Source organism: Oncorhynchus mykiss, chromosome 12 (assembly GCF_013265735.2).
Source record: "Oncorhynchus mykiss isolate Arlee chromosome 12, USDA_OmykA_1.1, whole genome shotgun sequence".
Lineage (NCBI taxonomy): Eukaryota > Metazoa > Chordata > Actinopteri > Salmoniformes > Salmonidae > Oncorhynchus > Oncorhynchus mykiss.
In genome coordinates, this window is record NC_048576.1 from 48,984,563 (window position 1) to 49,001,971 (window position 17,409).

At 43.6% G+C, this 17,409-nt stretch overlaps 1 protein-coding gene across 10 annotated transcripts in view; it reads left to right on the forward strand.

Moving 5' to 3' along the window:
- Positions 1-17,409, forward strand: part of LOC110537710 (protein Aster-B) — a 174,680-nt gene that overhangs the window by 61,659 nt on the left and 95,612 nt on the right. For 2 of the 10 annotated variants that reach the window (XM_021623984.2, XM_021623986.2), the window contains exons 1-2: positions 5,741-6,607; positions 10,238-10,312. In XM_021623984.2, the coding sequence (XP_021479659.1) occupies positions 6,108-6,607; positions 10,238-10,312 (575 nt within the window). In that variant the 5' untranslated portion in view covers positions 5,741-6,107. Of the gene's footprint in view, positions 1-5,738; positions 6,608-10,237; positions 10,313-17,409 lie in introns of those variants that run through there. The other 8 variants (XM_021623978.2, XM_021623985.2, XM_021623982.2 and 5 more) reach the window with 6 other exon arrangements.

Here is a 17,409-nt window from a genome sequence, read left to right on the forward strand (position 1 = left end):
TATTGTGCTGACCGCACGGCCCTCTGGAAAACCCTGCGGATGTGGACGGTGCAATTGCCTTTCCAGGTGGTGATACAGCCTGACATGATGCTCTCAATTGTGCATCTGTAGAAGTTTGTGGGTGTCTTAGGACCAAAGACAAATGTCTTCAGCCTCCTGAGGTTAACCCTTTGACAAGTACGAGCACATATTTGTGATTATGGTTGAGTGGTCCCTGCAGCGTACCATCGCTAATACTGTATGTGATTGGAACAGTAGCAACAGAATGTAGGAAGCAACAAATGCGTCTAAACAGCATTGTTGTCTGAAAAGCATTTTAACAATGTTTTGTACTGATGGGAAATAAAGATATTCACAACTTTATTCCTCAATTTCACCTTTTATTGTAATAGATAAATGTGAAATTCATCATCCAATCATCACACGGAACACATAAATAAATAACAGGCAAAAACTAAACATAAGTTAGCGACTTAACAGCTAGACTTGTTTACAGTGTACCACATCTCTGGTGAGCACAAGGCAGTAATGTAATATTGTTTAGAAAAGAGATGCGTGTCAGCTAAGCTAACAGCAGCTAAATTCTTTATGATGGCAGCCATGTTTGTTTATGTTTGACAAGCGAAAACTCCATAATCTCAGAATGCCATTCACTATAAGACGCAAATAAAGAAAGTCAAAGTCGGCTGCGCCCATTGCCCCGAAAATATGAACTTAGTTTAGCCACTTTTCAGTATATCGCAAGTCTTCGATGTACTTATGACAGTGTATACAAGAGTGCATAAACAAGTCATTTACAGTTTTTGACAAATTACCTCACAGATCATCACCCCAAATACTGCCTAGTCTAACTTTAGCGCGAAAGCTAAACAGGGTTGCCAGATTTGGATGAAACCATTTTATTGGAGTTTATGGGGGGGTTAATTTAATTTGTTGGGCGCTGTTGTGCCTTCTTCACCACACTGTCTGTGTGAAGGGAACATTTCAGGTCATCAGTGATGCACGCCGAGGAACTTTAAGGTTTCAAATCAAATCACATTTTATTTGTTACATACATGTGGTTAGCAGATGTTAATGTGAGTGTTGCGAAATGCTTGTGCTTCTAGTTCCGACAGTGCAGTAATATCTAACAAGTTATCTAACAAATTCATAACAACTACCTTATACACACAAATGTAAAGGGATTGAATATGTACATATAAATATATGGATGAGCAATGGCCGTGCGGCATAGGCAAGATGCAGTAGATGGTATAGAGTACAGTATATACATGAGATGAGTAATGTAGGATATGTAAACAATTTTAAAGTGGCATTATTTAAAGTGACTAGTGATACCTGTTATTAAATCCATTTTTTAAAGTGCCCAGTGATTTAGGTCTGGATTTAGGTCTGGATTTTGGCAGCAGCCACTCTATGTAAGTTTTTATTTATAAACATTTTTATTTCACCTTTGTTTAAGCAGGTAGGCCAGTTGAGAACAAGGTCTCATTTACAACTGCGACCTGGCCAAGATAAAGCAAAGCAGTGTGACAAAAACAACATCACAGAGTTACACATAAACAAACGTACATTCAATAACACAAAAGAAAAATAGAAAAATCGATGTACAATGTGAGCAAATGTAGAAGAGTAGGGAGGTAAGGCAATAAATAGGCCATAGAGGCTAAAATAATTACAATTTAGCATTAATACCAGAGTGATAGATGTGCAAGTAGAGATACTGGGGTGCAAAAAAGCAAGAGGGTAAGTAATAATATGGGGTTGAGGTAGTTGGGTGAGCTATTTACAGATTGGCTTTGTACAGGTACAGTGATCGGTAAGCTGCTCTGACAGCTGATGCTTAAAGTTAGAGAGGGAGATATAAGACTCCAGCTTCGGAGATTTTTGCAATTCATTCCAGTCATTGGCAGCAGAGAACTGGAATGAAAGGCGGCCAATGGAAGTGTTGGCTTTGGGGATGACGAGTGCAATATACCTGCTGGAGCGTGTGCTACGGGTGGGTGTTGCTATGGTGACCAGTGAGCTGAGATAAGGGGGGGCTTTACCTAGCAAAAACTTATAGATGACCTGGTGCCAATGGGTTTGGCGACAGTGAGAGCCAGCCAACGAGAGCACACAGGTCACAGTGGTGTGTAGTACATGGGGCTTTGGTGACAAAACAGATGCCACTGTGATAGACTATATCCAGTTTGCTGAGTAGAGTGTTGGGGGCTATTTTGTAAATGACATCGCTAAAGTCAAGGATCAGTAGGATAGGCAGTTTTACGAGGGTATGTTTGGCAGCGTGAGTGAAGGAGGCTTTGTTGCGAAATAGGAAGCCGATTCTAGATTTAATTTTGGATTGGATATGCTTAATGTGAGTCTGGAAGGAGAGTTTACAGTCTCTAACCAGACACCTAGGTATTTGTAGTTGTCCACATATTCTAGGTCAGAACCGTCCAGAGTAGTGATGCTAGTTGGGCGGGAGGGTGCGGGCAGCAATCGGTTAGAGAGCATGCACTTATTTCCACTAGCGGAAGGAGTGTTGTATGGCATTGAAGCTCATTTGGAGGTTTGCCTAGCACATTGTCCAAAGAAGGGCCAGATGTATACAGAATGGTGTCGTCTGCGTAGAGATGGATCAGAGAATCACCAGCAGCAAGAGCGAAATCATTGATATATACAGAGAAAAGAGTCGGTCCAAGAATTGAACCCTGTGGCACTCCCATAGAGACTGCCGGAGGTCTGGACAACAGGCCCTCTGATTTTACACACTGAACTCTTTCTGAGAAGTAGTTGGTGAACCAGGCGAGGCAGTCATTTGAGAAACCAAGGCTATTGAGTTTGCCAATAAGAAAGTCGGTAGTGGCCAGTTAGTGATGGCTGTTTAACAGTCTGATGGCCTTGAGATTGAAAAAGCTTCTGTTTCTCGGTCCCAGCTTTGATGCGCCTGTACTGACCTCGCCTTCTGGATGATAGCGGGGGAAACAGGCAGTGGCTCGGGTGGTTGTTGTCCTTGATGATCTTTTTGGCCTTCCTGTGACATCGAGTGCTGTAGGTGTCCTGGAGGGCAGGTAGTTTGCACCTGGTGATGCGTTGTGTAGACCGCACTACCCTCTAGAGAGCCTTGCGGTTGAGGACAGTGCAGTTTCCGTCCAAGGCGGTGATACACCCGACAGGATGCTCTCGATTGTGCATCTAAAAGTTTGTGAGGGTTTTAGATGACAAGACAAATTTCTTCAGCCTCCTGAGGTTGAAGAGGCGCTGTTGCGCCTTCTACACCACGCTGTCTGTGTGGGTGGACCATTTCAGTTTGTCCGTGATGTGTACGCCGAGGAACTTAAAACTTTCCACCTTCTCCACTACTGTCCAGTGGATGTGGATAGGGGGGTGCTCCTTCTGCTGTTTCCTGAAGTCCACGATCATCTCCTTTGTTTTGTTGATGTTGAGTGAGAGGTTGTTTTCATGTGCAGTGTAATGGCAATTGCATTGTCTGTGGACCTTTTGGGGCGGTATGCAAACTGAAGTGGGTCTAGGGTGGCAGGTAAGGTGGAGGTGATATGATCCTTGACTAGTCTCTCAAAGCACTTCATGATGACAGAAGTGAGTGCTACCGGGTGATAGTCATTTAGTTCAGTTATCTTTGCCTTATTTGGTACAGGAACAATGGTGGCCATCTTGAAGCATGTGGGGCCAGCAGCCTTGTGAGGGTAAACATGTTTCAATGTTTTACTCTTGTCAGCCACGGAGAAGGAGAGGGGGCAGTTCTTGGTAGCGAGCCGCATTGGTGGTACTGTATTATCCTCAAAGCGGGCAAAGAAGGTGTTTAGCTTGTCTGGAAGCAAGACGCCGGTGTCCATGATGTGGCTGTTTTTTTTTTGTATTCCGTAATTGCCTGTAGACCATGACACATACGTCTCGTGTCTGGGCCATTGAATTGTGACTCAATTTCGTCCTTATACTGGCAGTAAGTTTGTTTGATTGCCTTGCATAGGGATTAACTACACTGTTTATATTTGGCCATATTCCACAACCTATTTCCATGGTTGAATGCGGTGGTTCGCGCTTTCAGTTTTGCACAAATGCCACTGTCTACCCACAGTTTCTGGTTGGGCTAGATTTTAATACTCAGTGGTTACAACATCTCCAATGTACTTCCTAATAAACTCACTCACCGAGTCAGCGTATAAATCAATGTTATTGTCTGAGGCTTCCCGGAACATTTTCCAGTCCATAGGATCAAAACAATCTTGAATCGTGGATTCCGATTTGTCAGACCACCTTTGAATGGTTCTAGTCACTGGTACATTCTGTTTGAGTTTCTGCCTATAGGGCGGTACGAACAAGATGGAGTTGTGGTCGGATTTTCCGAAGGGAGGGGCGGGGGAGGAAGGAAGTAGGAGTAGCAGTGGTCCAGTGTTTCGCTCGAGTGGGTACTGCAGTCAATGTGCTGGTAGAATTTAGGTAGCCTTGTTCTCATATTAGCTTTGTTAAAATCCTCAGCTACAATAAATGCAGCCTCATGATATCTGGTTTCCAGTTTACATAGAGTCCAGTGAAGTTCTTTCAGGTCCGTCGAGGTATCTACTTGGGGGGGATATACACGGCTCAGATTATAATCTAAGAGTATTCTCTTGGGAGATAATGCAGTCAGCATTTGATTGTAAGGAATTCTAGGTCAGGTGAACAAAAGGACTTGAGTTCCTGTGTGTTGTTATTGTTAAACCATGATTCGTTAATCATGAGGCATACACCCCCGTCCTACTTCTTACCAGAGAGATGTTTGTTTCTGTCGGCGCGACGCATGAAGAAACCCGGTGGTTGTACCGACTCTGACACCATATCCCGAGTGAGCCATGTTTCCGTGAAACAGAGAATGTTACAATCTCTGATCTCTCTCTGGAAGGCAACTCGTGCCCTAATGTTGTCCACCTTTTTGTCTAGAAACTGGACATTGGCCACTAATATTTCTGGAAGGGGTGGGTGGTGTGCTCGCCTTTTAAGTCTGACCAGGAGGCCGCTCCGTGCAGAGACAACGTTGTTTTGGGTCGGCCTCTGGGATTAGATCCAACAAAGGATCCGCTTTGAGAAAGTCGTATTCCTGGTCATAATGTTGGTAAGTTGACGTCGCCCTTATATCCAATAGTTCTTCCCGGCTGTATGTAATAACACTCAAGATTTGCTGGACTAACAATGTAAAAATAATACATAAAAAAACAAAATTAGTGCATAGTTTCCTCAGGACTTGAAGCGAGGTGACCATCTCTGTCGACGCCATCTTGCTGTATTGTTTTGGAGAGGTTTTTGACCCTCTCCACAGCGGCCCCGTCAATGTGGATGGGGCCATCCTTTCTCTGCTGTCTCCTGTAGTCCACGATCAGCTTCTTTGTTTTGTTGACGTTTTAGCCTACAGAGAAATTGCAGGTTCTCCCCCTCAGGACCACTGATGATAGACGTGTCTCACTTATCTTAGACTCTGCATTCCAAATGGCACCCTATTCCCTACATACTGTGCTACAATTTACCAGGGCCCTATGTAGGGAATAGGGAGCCATTTAGGAAGCAGGAAGAGGTTAGCCTCCCATCACAGGGGAATCAACAGTATTTTGCTCTGAATTGTCTCCCTGCTGGGAACGAGAGGAAACCAATCCTAATAACAAAGTCCTGTGCTCCTTGTGCGTGTGCGTATCTGCATCATTTAGTTTATCTGAGTGTATAATTGTGAATGGGAGCTGTGAATACTTGCATGTATGTGGCTAAACCATACTTAGCATACAGCACCCTTTCACTTTACTCTGACCTCTAGGCCATGGCTGTGATACCAGGGACTAGAGCAAGGGAGCCCTGAAGAGAACTCATCTAAGTGGGCTAAGAACACGCTGTGGCAGCTGGATCAGAAATGCACAAGACCTCAATCCATAGAGCATAGATACCGGGAAGGATAATGACACAAGAAGATGCTATACTGATACTGTATACTCACTCTCACTCTGGACAAAACAGTGAGAGAGGCTCTCTCCACCTACGTTAGTGCAGCCCAGGAAGCATCCTGCCAGGCACACATTCCCTCTCTCTCTCTCATCCTCTCTGGATAGACGTGTCCGCCTCGGCTGCTGTATTCCTATATGAGCCAGTTGTCGGTGGGACAGAAGATCATGACCGAGACCCTCCGGCTCCCCTCCTTCCAGGTGCAAGCCCCGGGGGACTGGCAGACCCCGGATGGAGACCCAGGATCAGAAGCATCCGCCGGGGGAAAGGTACCCATTGCGGGTGGTGACTCTTCCGCCCTCTCCAGTTCTGCCACTCCGTCCCTCCGCCGCAAGCGCTTCAAGATGCGGCGCATGAAGAACGTGCAGAGCGAGAGCAGCGTGACCCCGGCTGTGTCTGCAGCGGCTGCCACTATGAGGTCAGAGGTCATGAGTAAGGGCCAGGGGTCGCACTCCTTCTCAGGGGGCATGGAGTACTTACAGCTGCCGTCCATCGAGATTACACCATCCAGCGACGAGGACGCGGCAACCACCTGGTCCAACTGCTCCACACCCAGCGCTTCGCCGCGACGCAAGCGCTTCCTGCTGCACCGCTGGCTGAACGTGCGCGAGAAGAAGGATCACTACAGTGAGAGCAGGTAAGTTTCCCCTAGGTACAGATCTATGATGTGCTTCCCCTCCCCAATCCTAATCTTAACCATTAGTGTGCAAAACTGTGTATAATGTAAAATACACAGTGGGTTACCCATTAAGTGTTAGACATATTTGGGCCAGCTTAAGGCACCCTTATGCATCAACGTGTAGTTGGAACCATGTAGTAATGGAATCATATCAGAACCATTAAACAGAACAATAATTATGATTATACTAGGAGGTGCTGATCTAGGATCAGGTGCCTCTTGTCCATTTAATTGTATTGATTGTGATCTAAAAACTGATCCTAGATCAGCACTCCAACTGATCTCAACGCCTTATGAATGCAGGACCTGGTCTGTAGTGGAGAGCTGGAATCCAGTTTGTTTTTCTTTTGTCTTTGTGTATAATCCTCCTGCGGAAAAAAATGACACCTACCTACTTCTATCAAAGGGATGTGGTTTGTTGATTTCTACAGCTTCCATCACTTTTTCACTTGAACAAGCCCCTAATAGTGATTAGTGACACGAAAAAAACTGCACTTTAGTGGTTGAAGTCCTCAACGGGACCCTATTTGTTTATTGAAACTCCATCCCAGGTTTGTGTTTCTCATATATACCAGCTGTTGACGTCCAAATTTGATAATATACATGTTCTGTAAACAGGTTATTTTCACCCCCAAGCTTATCTTGACTAAATAGGCACATTGAAATGTTACCTAAGCCACAGTGCAGAGTATGAATTGCATTATAAATTAAACCAGGCCCATGATACAATGCATCATCAAACAGCAGGAAATGGAGGAGTGCGCTTAAGAATAATGGATACAAATGTTTCATACATACAAATGCCATTGCTGCCAGAGTTTGGTCTTCAGTGAATCTGGATGATATGCACAGCACTGGAATGCAATAGTACATCGTTTGGGAAATAAATGGTTTGTATTGTTTTCAAATGGGGGTTTATGTTCACTATTGGAATTTGAAGTTTTGGCCATTGTATTTTATTTGCATAATATAATGTTAATTGCCTGGAGTTGCCTGGTGTCTGTTACTAACTGCGTCTAAGTTGAAAGTGCATATTTTTATTTTATGAGGACTATTGACTACTACAGTATTGTCCCTGGCTGTTCACTACTTTGTAGCATTGGTTCGACTTTGATGACTAAACAAATCAGCTACTAAATTTTGAGATTAGGTGAAACTGATCTCTGACTGCATACTACAGCCATTCCAAGAGACAAAGTGAGAACTACAATCCATGCTTATTACTGTGGATAGTTCTGGAGTTGACCAATGTCCTAGTCCCATTGATATGTACAGCCTTACAACTGAGAGCTAAAGGTAAATCTGTGTCCCAAATGACACCTATGTAATGCACTACTTTTGACCAGGGTCCATAGGGTTTTGGTCAAAGGTAGTGCTCTATATAAGCAACAAGGGGCATTTGGGACACAGCCCATGTAGAAGTGCCAGGGGACAGCTGGAAGGAGTCTACAGGGCTATATGAAATATTCATAGCCAACACTGCTTTCTGAAGACCTGGGCTACGTCCCAAATGGCACCCTATTCCCTATATAGTATACTACTTTTGTAGCCCCCATATGGGCCGTGGTCAAAAGTAGTACATTAAATAGGGAATAGGGTACCATTCGAAACACAGCTCTGATTTAATTAATATAAAACAGTACTGCTGCTTATGTAGCCCAGTCAGCCTTTAGTTTCCAGTGCTCTGACACATAGCCTGGATGGCAGATTCATGCACCCACGCCTTATTGTTGTCATGGCAAGTCTTGCCAAGTTGGCTATCGCAGAAACCGACAGGCTGCTCTGAAGGTATATTATTTGCTATGAGATGTGCCACTTTTCTGTCTCACTCTTTCATGTGGTACATGTAAGGCACATTGCAGTTGTGGCACTCTTGGTTATGTGAAGAGGCCTATCCGACCAATGGAGGCTTGTCTTTTGTTGATGTAGTTGCCGTTGATTTTGTCTGGATGCCTATTTGACAGAAAATATCCCCACTGTTTTTACATAAATGTTGCTGCCTGAACACTGGCAACAATGCATGGAAATACTTTCAATAGAACGAATTATAGCTTAAAGTGACTAGACGACCAGAGATACAGGATATGTCTCTACATGCCGGTTTCCCGGACACAGATTTAATACTAGTTCTAGACAAGAAAATGTTCCATGGATATACTTTTTAATCCAGGATTAGGCTTCATAGGGCCAGCAGTTTTTTTTCTTTCTCACATGACCTGACCAACTAGCCAGTCGACCCCTAGCAATAGGCTACTATAACTAGGGACTGGATGGAGTCTTTCCTAGTCAGGTCACATTCAGGAACAACTCCTAACCTAACCATAACATACATAACACATTGGCTAATATTGACTCAAACCCGCTTTCCTGATGTGGCATTTGGAAGCAATGCTTGGATCTTGAATCCAAGCATTGCTTGTGAGAAAGACCCGAGTGAGAAAGACCTGATCATGTGACGGAGAGCCATGTGAGTGACAGGTGCTTCGGCACGCAGCTGGGAGAAGGGAATAATGTGATTATATTCAGCCCACGAGCATAACGGCCACTGGCCGCAAAAGGCATGGATTTTCTTTAGGGGGCATTACAAAGGACAGGAAATTCTAGGCATTTAACAAGTGCTTGTCAAATTGTGAATGAGAGGCTGATGAAGTGTGTACAGCCTGCGCAAAAAAACTAAGCAGAGCTCGTGTTTTTCATGCAACTTAAAAAAAAATCATCATTAGAGTAGCATCATGCAGCCTTAGAATGTATTAAAAATCTAAACATATAGCCCAACATTTGTATCACAACTTAAGTTCAATAAATAATTCTAAATGAAGCATATAGGAATACCTGTTTCTTTGTTAACTGCTCAACACAGAATAGCCGCATGTGCACACTCCCTCAAATCGTTTAGAGAAAATATATTTTATATTTTATTCAGCTATATTCAATTGTATTCTTCATACTATAATATACTATAGAAGAATGCCACAGAATTATAAACAAACCTTGTCTGCTAAATTAACTAGTGTAGCCCACAGACATATGTCATGGCCAGATCAGGGCCTAACATAAGGACAACTCAGAGTATGCTATTCTGTTCTTCTGAAATAGACTGCATTTTCTTCATATCATGTATCTCTAGACCTGTCTAAAATAAACAGTGGATTTATTGTGACGGTGTAGGCTATATTACATGGATTTATTCAACTTTTTATAATGTAGATGTTCCAAAGGTCTGCTTCAGTGGTTTGTAGGCTCTGCGGGGAAGCCAGGAGATGCTACATTGTTTAACAAGGGACATAAATAAAGGGGTCATAGCTTTTCACCTGGATTCAACCTGGTCAGTGTATGTCATGGAAAGAGCAGGCGTTGTATACTCAGTGTAGCTTCAAAGCATGGATAAAACTATAATTTTGACCTCATAGATGGTCAATCTTTGCATCCATAGCTTTTTCTGTTGAGTTGTTGCATTTCATTTAACTCTGAACTTTTCTAGTTGTCTCACACACACACACACACACACAAACAGACAGATCTCTGCCGGTGTGTGTTAAATAACACATATTACACTCTAACACTGTATCTCTGGGCTGTGTTTCCCAGCAGGGAGAGCAGCCTACACAGCAGCCACGAGGAGGACTCCGCTCGCTTCTTGAGCCCTCACAGTCGGGAGGAGAGGTGGGTAACACCTGTGTGTGTGTGTGTGTGTGTGTGTGTGTGTGTGTGTGTGTGTGCATGTACTGTATGTGTGACTGCATACTGTGTGCATGCATATGTGTGTTAACATGCATGCTTGTGGGCAGCTAGGTGAATGTGTGCAATGATAAAGCAAATACAATGTCCATGTGTTGCTCATGAAGACTTTTGGAAGACACTATGTTTTACATGTATCGCCTATCAGACAATTTAGCACAACTTGCTAGCGTGCAAAGAGATGTGGTGAGGATGATGTGTGAGGTGATAATTCCACTAGAGGGCAGTTCTTAACCAAAACCCTCAATGGAGGTCTACTTCACAGTAGTGCAGAGTTAGAGTCAAGGAGAGAGAGAGCGAGAGAGAGGGGATGTGTGTGAGAGAAATGGAGAAGGGAAGATAAAGTGATGAGGGAGGGAGAGAGAACGAGAATAATTGGGGAAAAAGGGAGAGGGGGACTGTTTTAAAGAGGGGTGTTAAAATGCTCAATTTTTAAACGGGAGGTGTTAAGTAGCTGTGAAACGTGCCCGTTTTTTTTAAAACCAAAAAGCACATGGAGGCTGTACACACAACAACACAGCCTCAGAGAATGTCCCCCTTTGTTCCAGCTCCTCCTCTCTCTCTCTTTTAGTTTGATCTTCTCACACTGAGCACAGGTGACGTTCAATACACTAAAGATTCATTACGTCCACACCATAGCAAAACATTTCAAAACACTGTGCAACAGAAAACTAAAATGAGAGTTTCTTATTGACATGTTCGGGAAATATCATCACTCCATTTCAGACTGTATACTTCAGTTTCCTGCCTAGGGAGGACCCCCTAGCTGATGCTGATACAGGACTTTAAAATGGCAAAGCAACTTTCACCCCCCGCCCCCAAAAAAATCTATATTACATATTTTCTCAAGAATTGCATTTATTCTTAGCACCATCTGTGGCGAGAACACACTATTAATTTATGTCAATGGATGGCATATAATGGTGTAACGTCTCCTCTGCGCGCTTGCAGGTGTAGTAAGCTTGAATTTGAAATGGTATGCCCTCTCACAAAAAGGTGTAGCAAACGCCCCCAGTAGCCCCCTGAGGGGGGGTGCCTGCGAGCTCATTCCATTGAACTCAGGTCGGAAGAACATCAAAGGTTCCAACCCACCCACTTTAAATAGACATACACTCCTCGGGTCATTTTGGCCACTGTCCCCGTCAGCATCACAGTGTGCCAGTGTAACAGTGTAGTAGACAATAGACGTCAAATTACCTAGAAACACCAACACAGATACATTTTCAATGAAGCTCCTTGAATTATTTCTCCTCTTATCCCTTTTCTCATTAAACCCAACCAGTCTCCACTATATCCAACCAGACAGGTGTCACTAAATAATTTATATATACACTAGATGTTTTGAAGCCACCTCGCCTCCATCTTGGCACTCCCCCAACTCTGTAAAAAATATTTAGGAAGTTATAGAAATGCATTTATTAATGTCTACATTTGATTTTGTCACTTGTATTATATTACAGACACCTTAAATGCATACTTTTAAATTATATTATGTGAGCTAAATAAAAAACAAATATATGCAAACATTTTCCTTAAAGTATAATTTTTTGAAAGTACTGATGTTACTGTCCCCACTACAACAAAAACATACTTAAATAAATGTAATTTTGTCTTTGAAATACTATAGAATTCCATTCATTCCTATGGAGGACTGCACATTCTGGGAAGTGCCAATATGGCCTACTAGTGGCATCAAAGCCTCTCATTGGCCAATACATAGCATCAGCCATCCAGGGTTTTTGTACATCATTGGTATCACTCAGTGGCTCACTGAGGCTAGATACCCATCTTTTATCAGCACTGGCCAGCTCACTAACAGACCGCCTGGCACGCTGATGCATTTATTTATGGTCACGTAACCTTGAGGCTCCTTCTCTGGTGTGAAGGTACGGCTAACTATCACGTTAATGATTTATAAAGATGCAAATGTGGTCTTGCTAGACTTAAGCATCCCCCTTGAAGGTGTTTTTCACTGTCGCCCTGAGAGTGAGTGAGTAAGTGAGTGTGTGTGTTCTTGTGTGTGACCTAATTTAATGCTCACGGAGCTAAGAAAAAATAGATATCTTTGTGCTGGCTGTGGCTGTGCACCTGTCTGTGATGTTGTAAAACGGTAACTAGTTAGAGTATTTGGGCTGGGTCTTGTTACTCACACACTCATCTCAGATATCTTCAGGCCTCGGTTCAAATGGGGCGGCAGGGTAGCCAGTTAGAGCGTTGGACTAGTAACCGGAAGGTTGCATGTTCAAACCCCCGAGCTGACAAGGTACAAATCTGTCGTTCTGCCCCTGAACAGGCAGTTAACCCACTGTTCCTAGGCCGTCATTGAAAATAAGAATTTGTTCTTAACTGACTTGCCTAGTTAAATAAAGGTAAAAAAAATAATAATAATACATTTGGTATTTCAATGTTTTGTTTTTTTATACATTTTCTGATATATATTTTTTTATACTGCTCAAGAGATTAATCGGACTGGTTGGTGAACATTTCGCTAATGAATACGTATTTTTAAAATATTTTTTGTATTCGAACCCGCGTCTGTTGTGATGCTTCTAGCACTGCGATGCAGTGCCTCAGACCATTGTGTACTGAGCCGTACTCACCACCCAATGTCTTGCAGTTGTTGTACCAAGCGGTGATGCAGCCAGTCAAGATGCTCTCAATGGTGCAGCTGTATGACTTTTTTTGAGGATCTGAGGGCCCATGCCCATGTTGTGTCCTCTTCACAACTATGTGGGTGTGTGTGGACCATGTTAATTTCTTAGTGATGGGGACACTGAGGAACTTGAAGCTCTCGACTCGCTCCACTACAGCCCCATCCATGTGGATGGAAATGCAAGATCAGCATCTAGGAGGAACTTCACCCTAGACCTCGACTCTCACTGTAGGGAAAAGCAGTCTAGGTTCCTAACTACTCATTGGAGTATTTCATTCAATTAGATGCTAGGCAATCTCTCAGGATGCTTATTTTACTCACACTGGGTCATACAGTATGTCACTTCACACAACAAAACACCTCGGTCCCCGAACACACCAGTTGCGGTTGGTGTCACGTGACTCGTGATGTCGCTGGATGCAGGCCTTGCTCTGCTCCGTTGCCAGTGAATTCATGAATCAAGACCAATTTGTGTGGACAAATTTGTTTTATTGAAAGCGCACAGCTAAATTAGCTATTTTTGTCAAAAGTACTATCGGTTTTGAGTCAGGAAATGTGTACCTTTCCACCTAATACATTTGAGATAATTTTTTGCCAATATTTTATGGAGCCGACAGCCACAGCAGCGGGTATCAACGGCACATGGCGCCCTGGTGGGGGAGACCCTGCTACGTAGAAATGTAGCACTTTGCATTCAGCAACGTCACAAGTCAGAGAGCTAGGCTACCAGCATCACTTTGCCCGTTGTATAATTCCTTCTCGTCTCTACGCGCTCTCCTCCTCTCACCGTTTCCCTTCGATTGTGGACTTCAGTGCACAATACAACATCTGTCTCTGACCAGGTGCAAAAACCTCTCCAAGACAAACCTTCATACCATGACTATTAACCGCTACACAGCCTACATCGTTGTCACCAGATGAACATTATAGTTAACTAACTAGAACTAATGTGTTAGTAAAACAACAATCCAATCCATGTGTACAATAAAGCAGTACAGTGTACAGCAAGCAGTTTAGCAGTTACAGCGGCGGGCCCCGGTGACAATAGATTTATAAAACCGAAAGCTTACCTTGACTTGGAAGAGTTGCCGTGTTGGACATCCTTAGCCAGCTAGCATTCCTCTCTGTTTGAGCCAGGTTGTTGAGTAGGCTAAATTAGCTGAATTAGCTAAGTAGGTGAAAGGTAAAACTATGAAGAAAAAAAAATACTACGAAATATACCTCTCGCTCTCTGCTGCTTCTCCTTAATTTTTGAGGAAGTTAATTTGTTCAAAACTGTTCAACTATTGTCTTTCTCTTTGAGTCAACTACTCACCACACTTTATACACTGCAGTGCTAGCAAGCTGTAACTTATGCTTTCATTTCTAGATGAATTCTCAGAAATCATGTCCGTTCATACTGCAAGAGCTCTGTAAGATTGGAGGGCTTCCTCCGAAAGTTGTCATAATTACTATGTAAGTCTATGGAAGGGGGTGAGAACCATGAGCCTCCTAGGTTTTGTTTGGAAGTAAATGTACCCAGAGGAGGATAAAAGCTAACTGTCCTCTGTACACCATGGTGCTACTCTACAGAATGCTGCTGAGGCTACTGTAGACCTTCATTGCGAAACAGTGTGTTTTAATCCGTTATTTGTTGACTTGAAAATATTTAGTATAGTTTTATCTAAAAAGGATAACTTTTTGAACGTTTCAATTTTTATTTTTATTAAATTCACTGAGTGGGATGGTCCTCCCCTTCCTCCTCTGAGGAGCTGACACACACACACACACACACACACACACACACACACACACACACACACACACACCCACCCAACCCCCTGCATTACTTAACACCTGCAGGAACTTCCCTATGGGGGGGGACATTGAGCACTGCACACACTCCCTCATAGTTAACTCCCCAGCTCCTATCCCCTTCTCCCTCTGCTCCCCCTCCCCAGTGGACAGCTCATTAATTATGTGGTGATTGTCTAGGCAGGCAGGCCGTTCCCATGGGGAGAATCATCCACACACTGCACATCGGGCTATAGCTACAGCCAGGTATACAGGTACAGGGTACTATACGCCAGCAGCGCTGAGCAGAGCAGGTGGAGAGAGGCAGAAGACGGAGAGAATCAGGAAGTGGGTCACCTTAGGAGAGGGCAGAGAGTGAGAGAGAGAGCGAGAGATATAGAGGAGCTGAGAGAGTGTTTGTGTGAGCGAGAAATTGAGAGAGGGAATGAAAGTGGGATAGCGGTAGTGGGGTACTAACGGAGTGTGTGTGTGAGATAGTGAGAGGGAGTTAGGAAAGAGATTAGGATGCTTTTTGGAATCTGGAGAGAAAAAAGACATAAGATCGCCTGAGGGATGCATCTTTATTAGATCAAAACCTGGCGCATGTTCCGGACCCCCCTGTGTCGGCACCACCAGACTTCCTGTTTTGGGCGGGGGCTCCATTGACCAGGAGTGACAGCTCTGGGGGGTAGGAGGACAGTCACCATGGTCCAGAGTGGCTCGCTAAGTAGTCAGATCTTCTGTGGCCTTGGGGTCAGGCAGGGCTGGGGGGGTTCACTGAGGAGGAAACTGGCCTTCCGCAGGGTCAAGTGAGTAGCAACCCCCCATCTCTCTCTCGGTCTCTGTCTCTCTCTCTCTCTCGCTCTATCTTTCTTTCTGCTATGGGACCCACAGGACTTGCACATTTTTATCCCAGCCCAGCATTAACCAAGCGGATTCAACTCATCGAGGGCTCGATGGTCAGTGGATGAGTTGAATCCAGCAGGTCAAGTGCTGGGCTGGTACAAAAATGTGCAGTTGGGTGGGTCCCCAGGACTGAGGTTGATGAATTACTGATTTGCGGCACAGAACAACTCACTCACTTTACTGGACTGTTCTGAGGCTTAGACCTGTTATGGTGTTAGTTCAGAGAAAGCTGTTCAAGTGATGCTGAGTGTATGTCTACCTTTCTTTGTGCAATGTACTATTTGCTGTATTATCAATATATTGTTCTTGATGAGGTGAATACAAGTTGTTGAGTTGTTGTTGAGCCATGAGCGATAGTTAACACAAAGACGCGTGCTGGTATTGTGTTTTTATTGATTTGTGGTTTTACTACGGAGGCGCACCGTACCACAAGATGTGGACAGAGACTACAAAGGTGTTTTGGATTTGAATGAGCAGGTTCATATTAGCTCATGGCTGTTGTGTTATTGTTGTATATGTGTTGTGTGTACTTAATGATAGTGCACCTTGGTAAGGGTCTTTACCAGGTCATTTGGATATGTCATTCACAGTTTATTTATAGGGCCGGGAAAGATACCAGTATCGCGATACTCCATTAGTATCGTGGCAAGGAAACGAAACACGAAGCAGATTTACCTTCTTTAGGAAAACAGCCCGAATGTTGGAAACCAAAACATCATTGTGTTGTCATCCAGAGTCACGTGCATTTATTTTCCAATCTATAGCCCACAATATTTTACATACAGCTGTTTTTTTAAGGACCAAAGAGTTCGGTCTGCTTCGTGTTTTCCTTTTCGCCCATGGAAAAAAATATTGTGATACTGGTATTGTTACAGCCCTATTTATTTACATTCGATTGCCGTGGTGTCCTTTGTGACTCAGTTGGTAGAGCATGGCTCTTGCATTGCCAGGATAGTGGGTTTGATTCCTGGGACCAAGTCGTTTTAAGTAAAAGCATCTGCTAAATGGCTTGAATACAACTGGACGAATGAATGTGTTGAGTGGTGCTGTCCTTTGAATTATGAATTGAGTGCCATGATATCAGAATGAGTATTCACCCCCCGAAAACAATAGTTTTTTTTATAACTCTAAAACATCTTATTTTGCTTTCTTACAGGTGTGACACTAGTAAAAAAAAAAAAAAAAAAAAAAAAAAAAAACTGTTTTTTTTTTGTGCTGAGAATGTGCTAAAAGATAGTTGCTGAATCATGACTTCTGCTCCAAGGTGGTGAAAACACCATTGTTTTAGCTGCCGGACAAACTACCTCTCATTTGGGTGAAGACTTTTCAGCCTTTTCAATTTGTCGAGCTGGCTGTTTCTGGTGTTTTGTAAGGTCCAGGTGCTGTTTCACCTTGGACGACCTAAGCGTACATGTTTGTGAGTGTTTGAACATAGTCTTGTTGATAGGCAGAGCCGTGCTCGTCAGAGAGAGAGTGTTCATAGTGGAAGCACCAGAATGGTTATTCAAAGTTGAAGTAATATTTTATTACAATTCTCGAGCATGCGAGCCCACCTTCCAGTATGTCTGTGTGTTGTATTAAGGTTATCTGTGGCCTTGTGTACTACAATCACAGGAATAGGAGCTGGTCACAGTACACATGCTACACAAGGTGCAGCTCAATAGTCTATAAAGTAGCGTCCTCCTCCTCT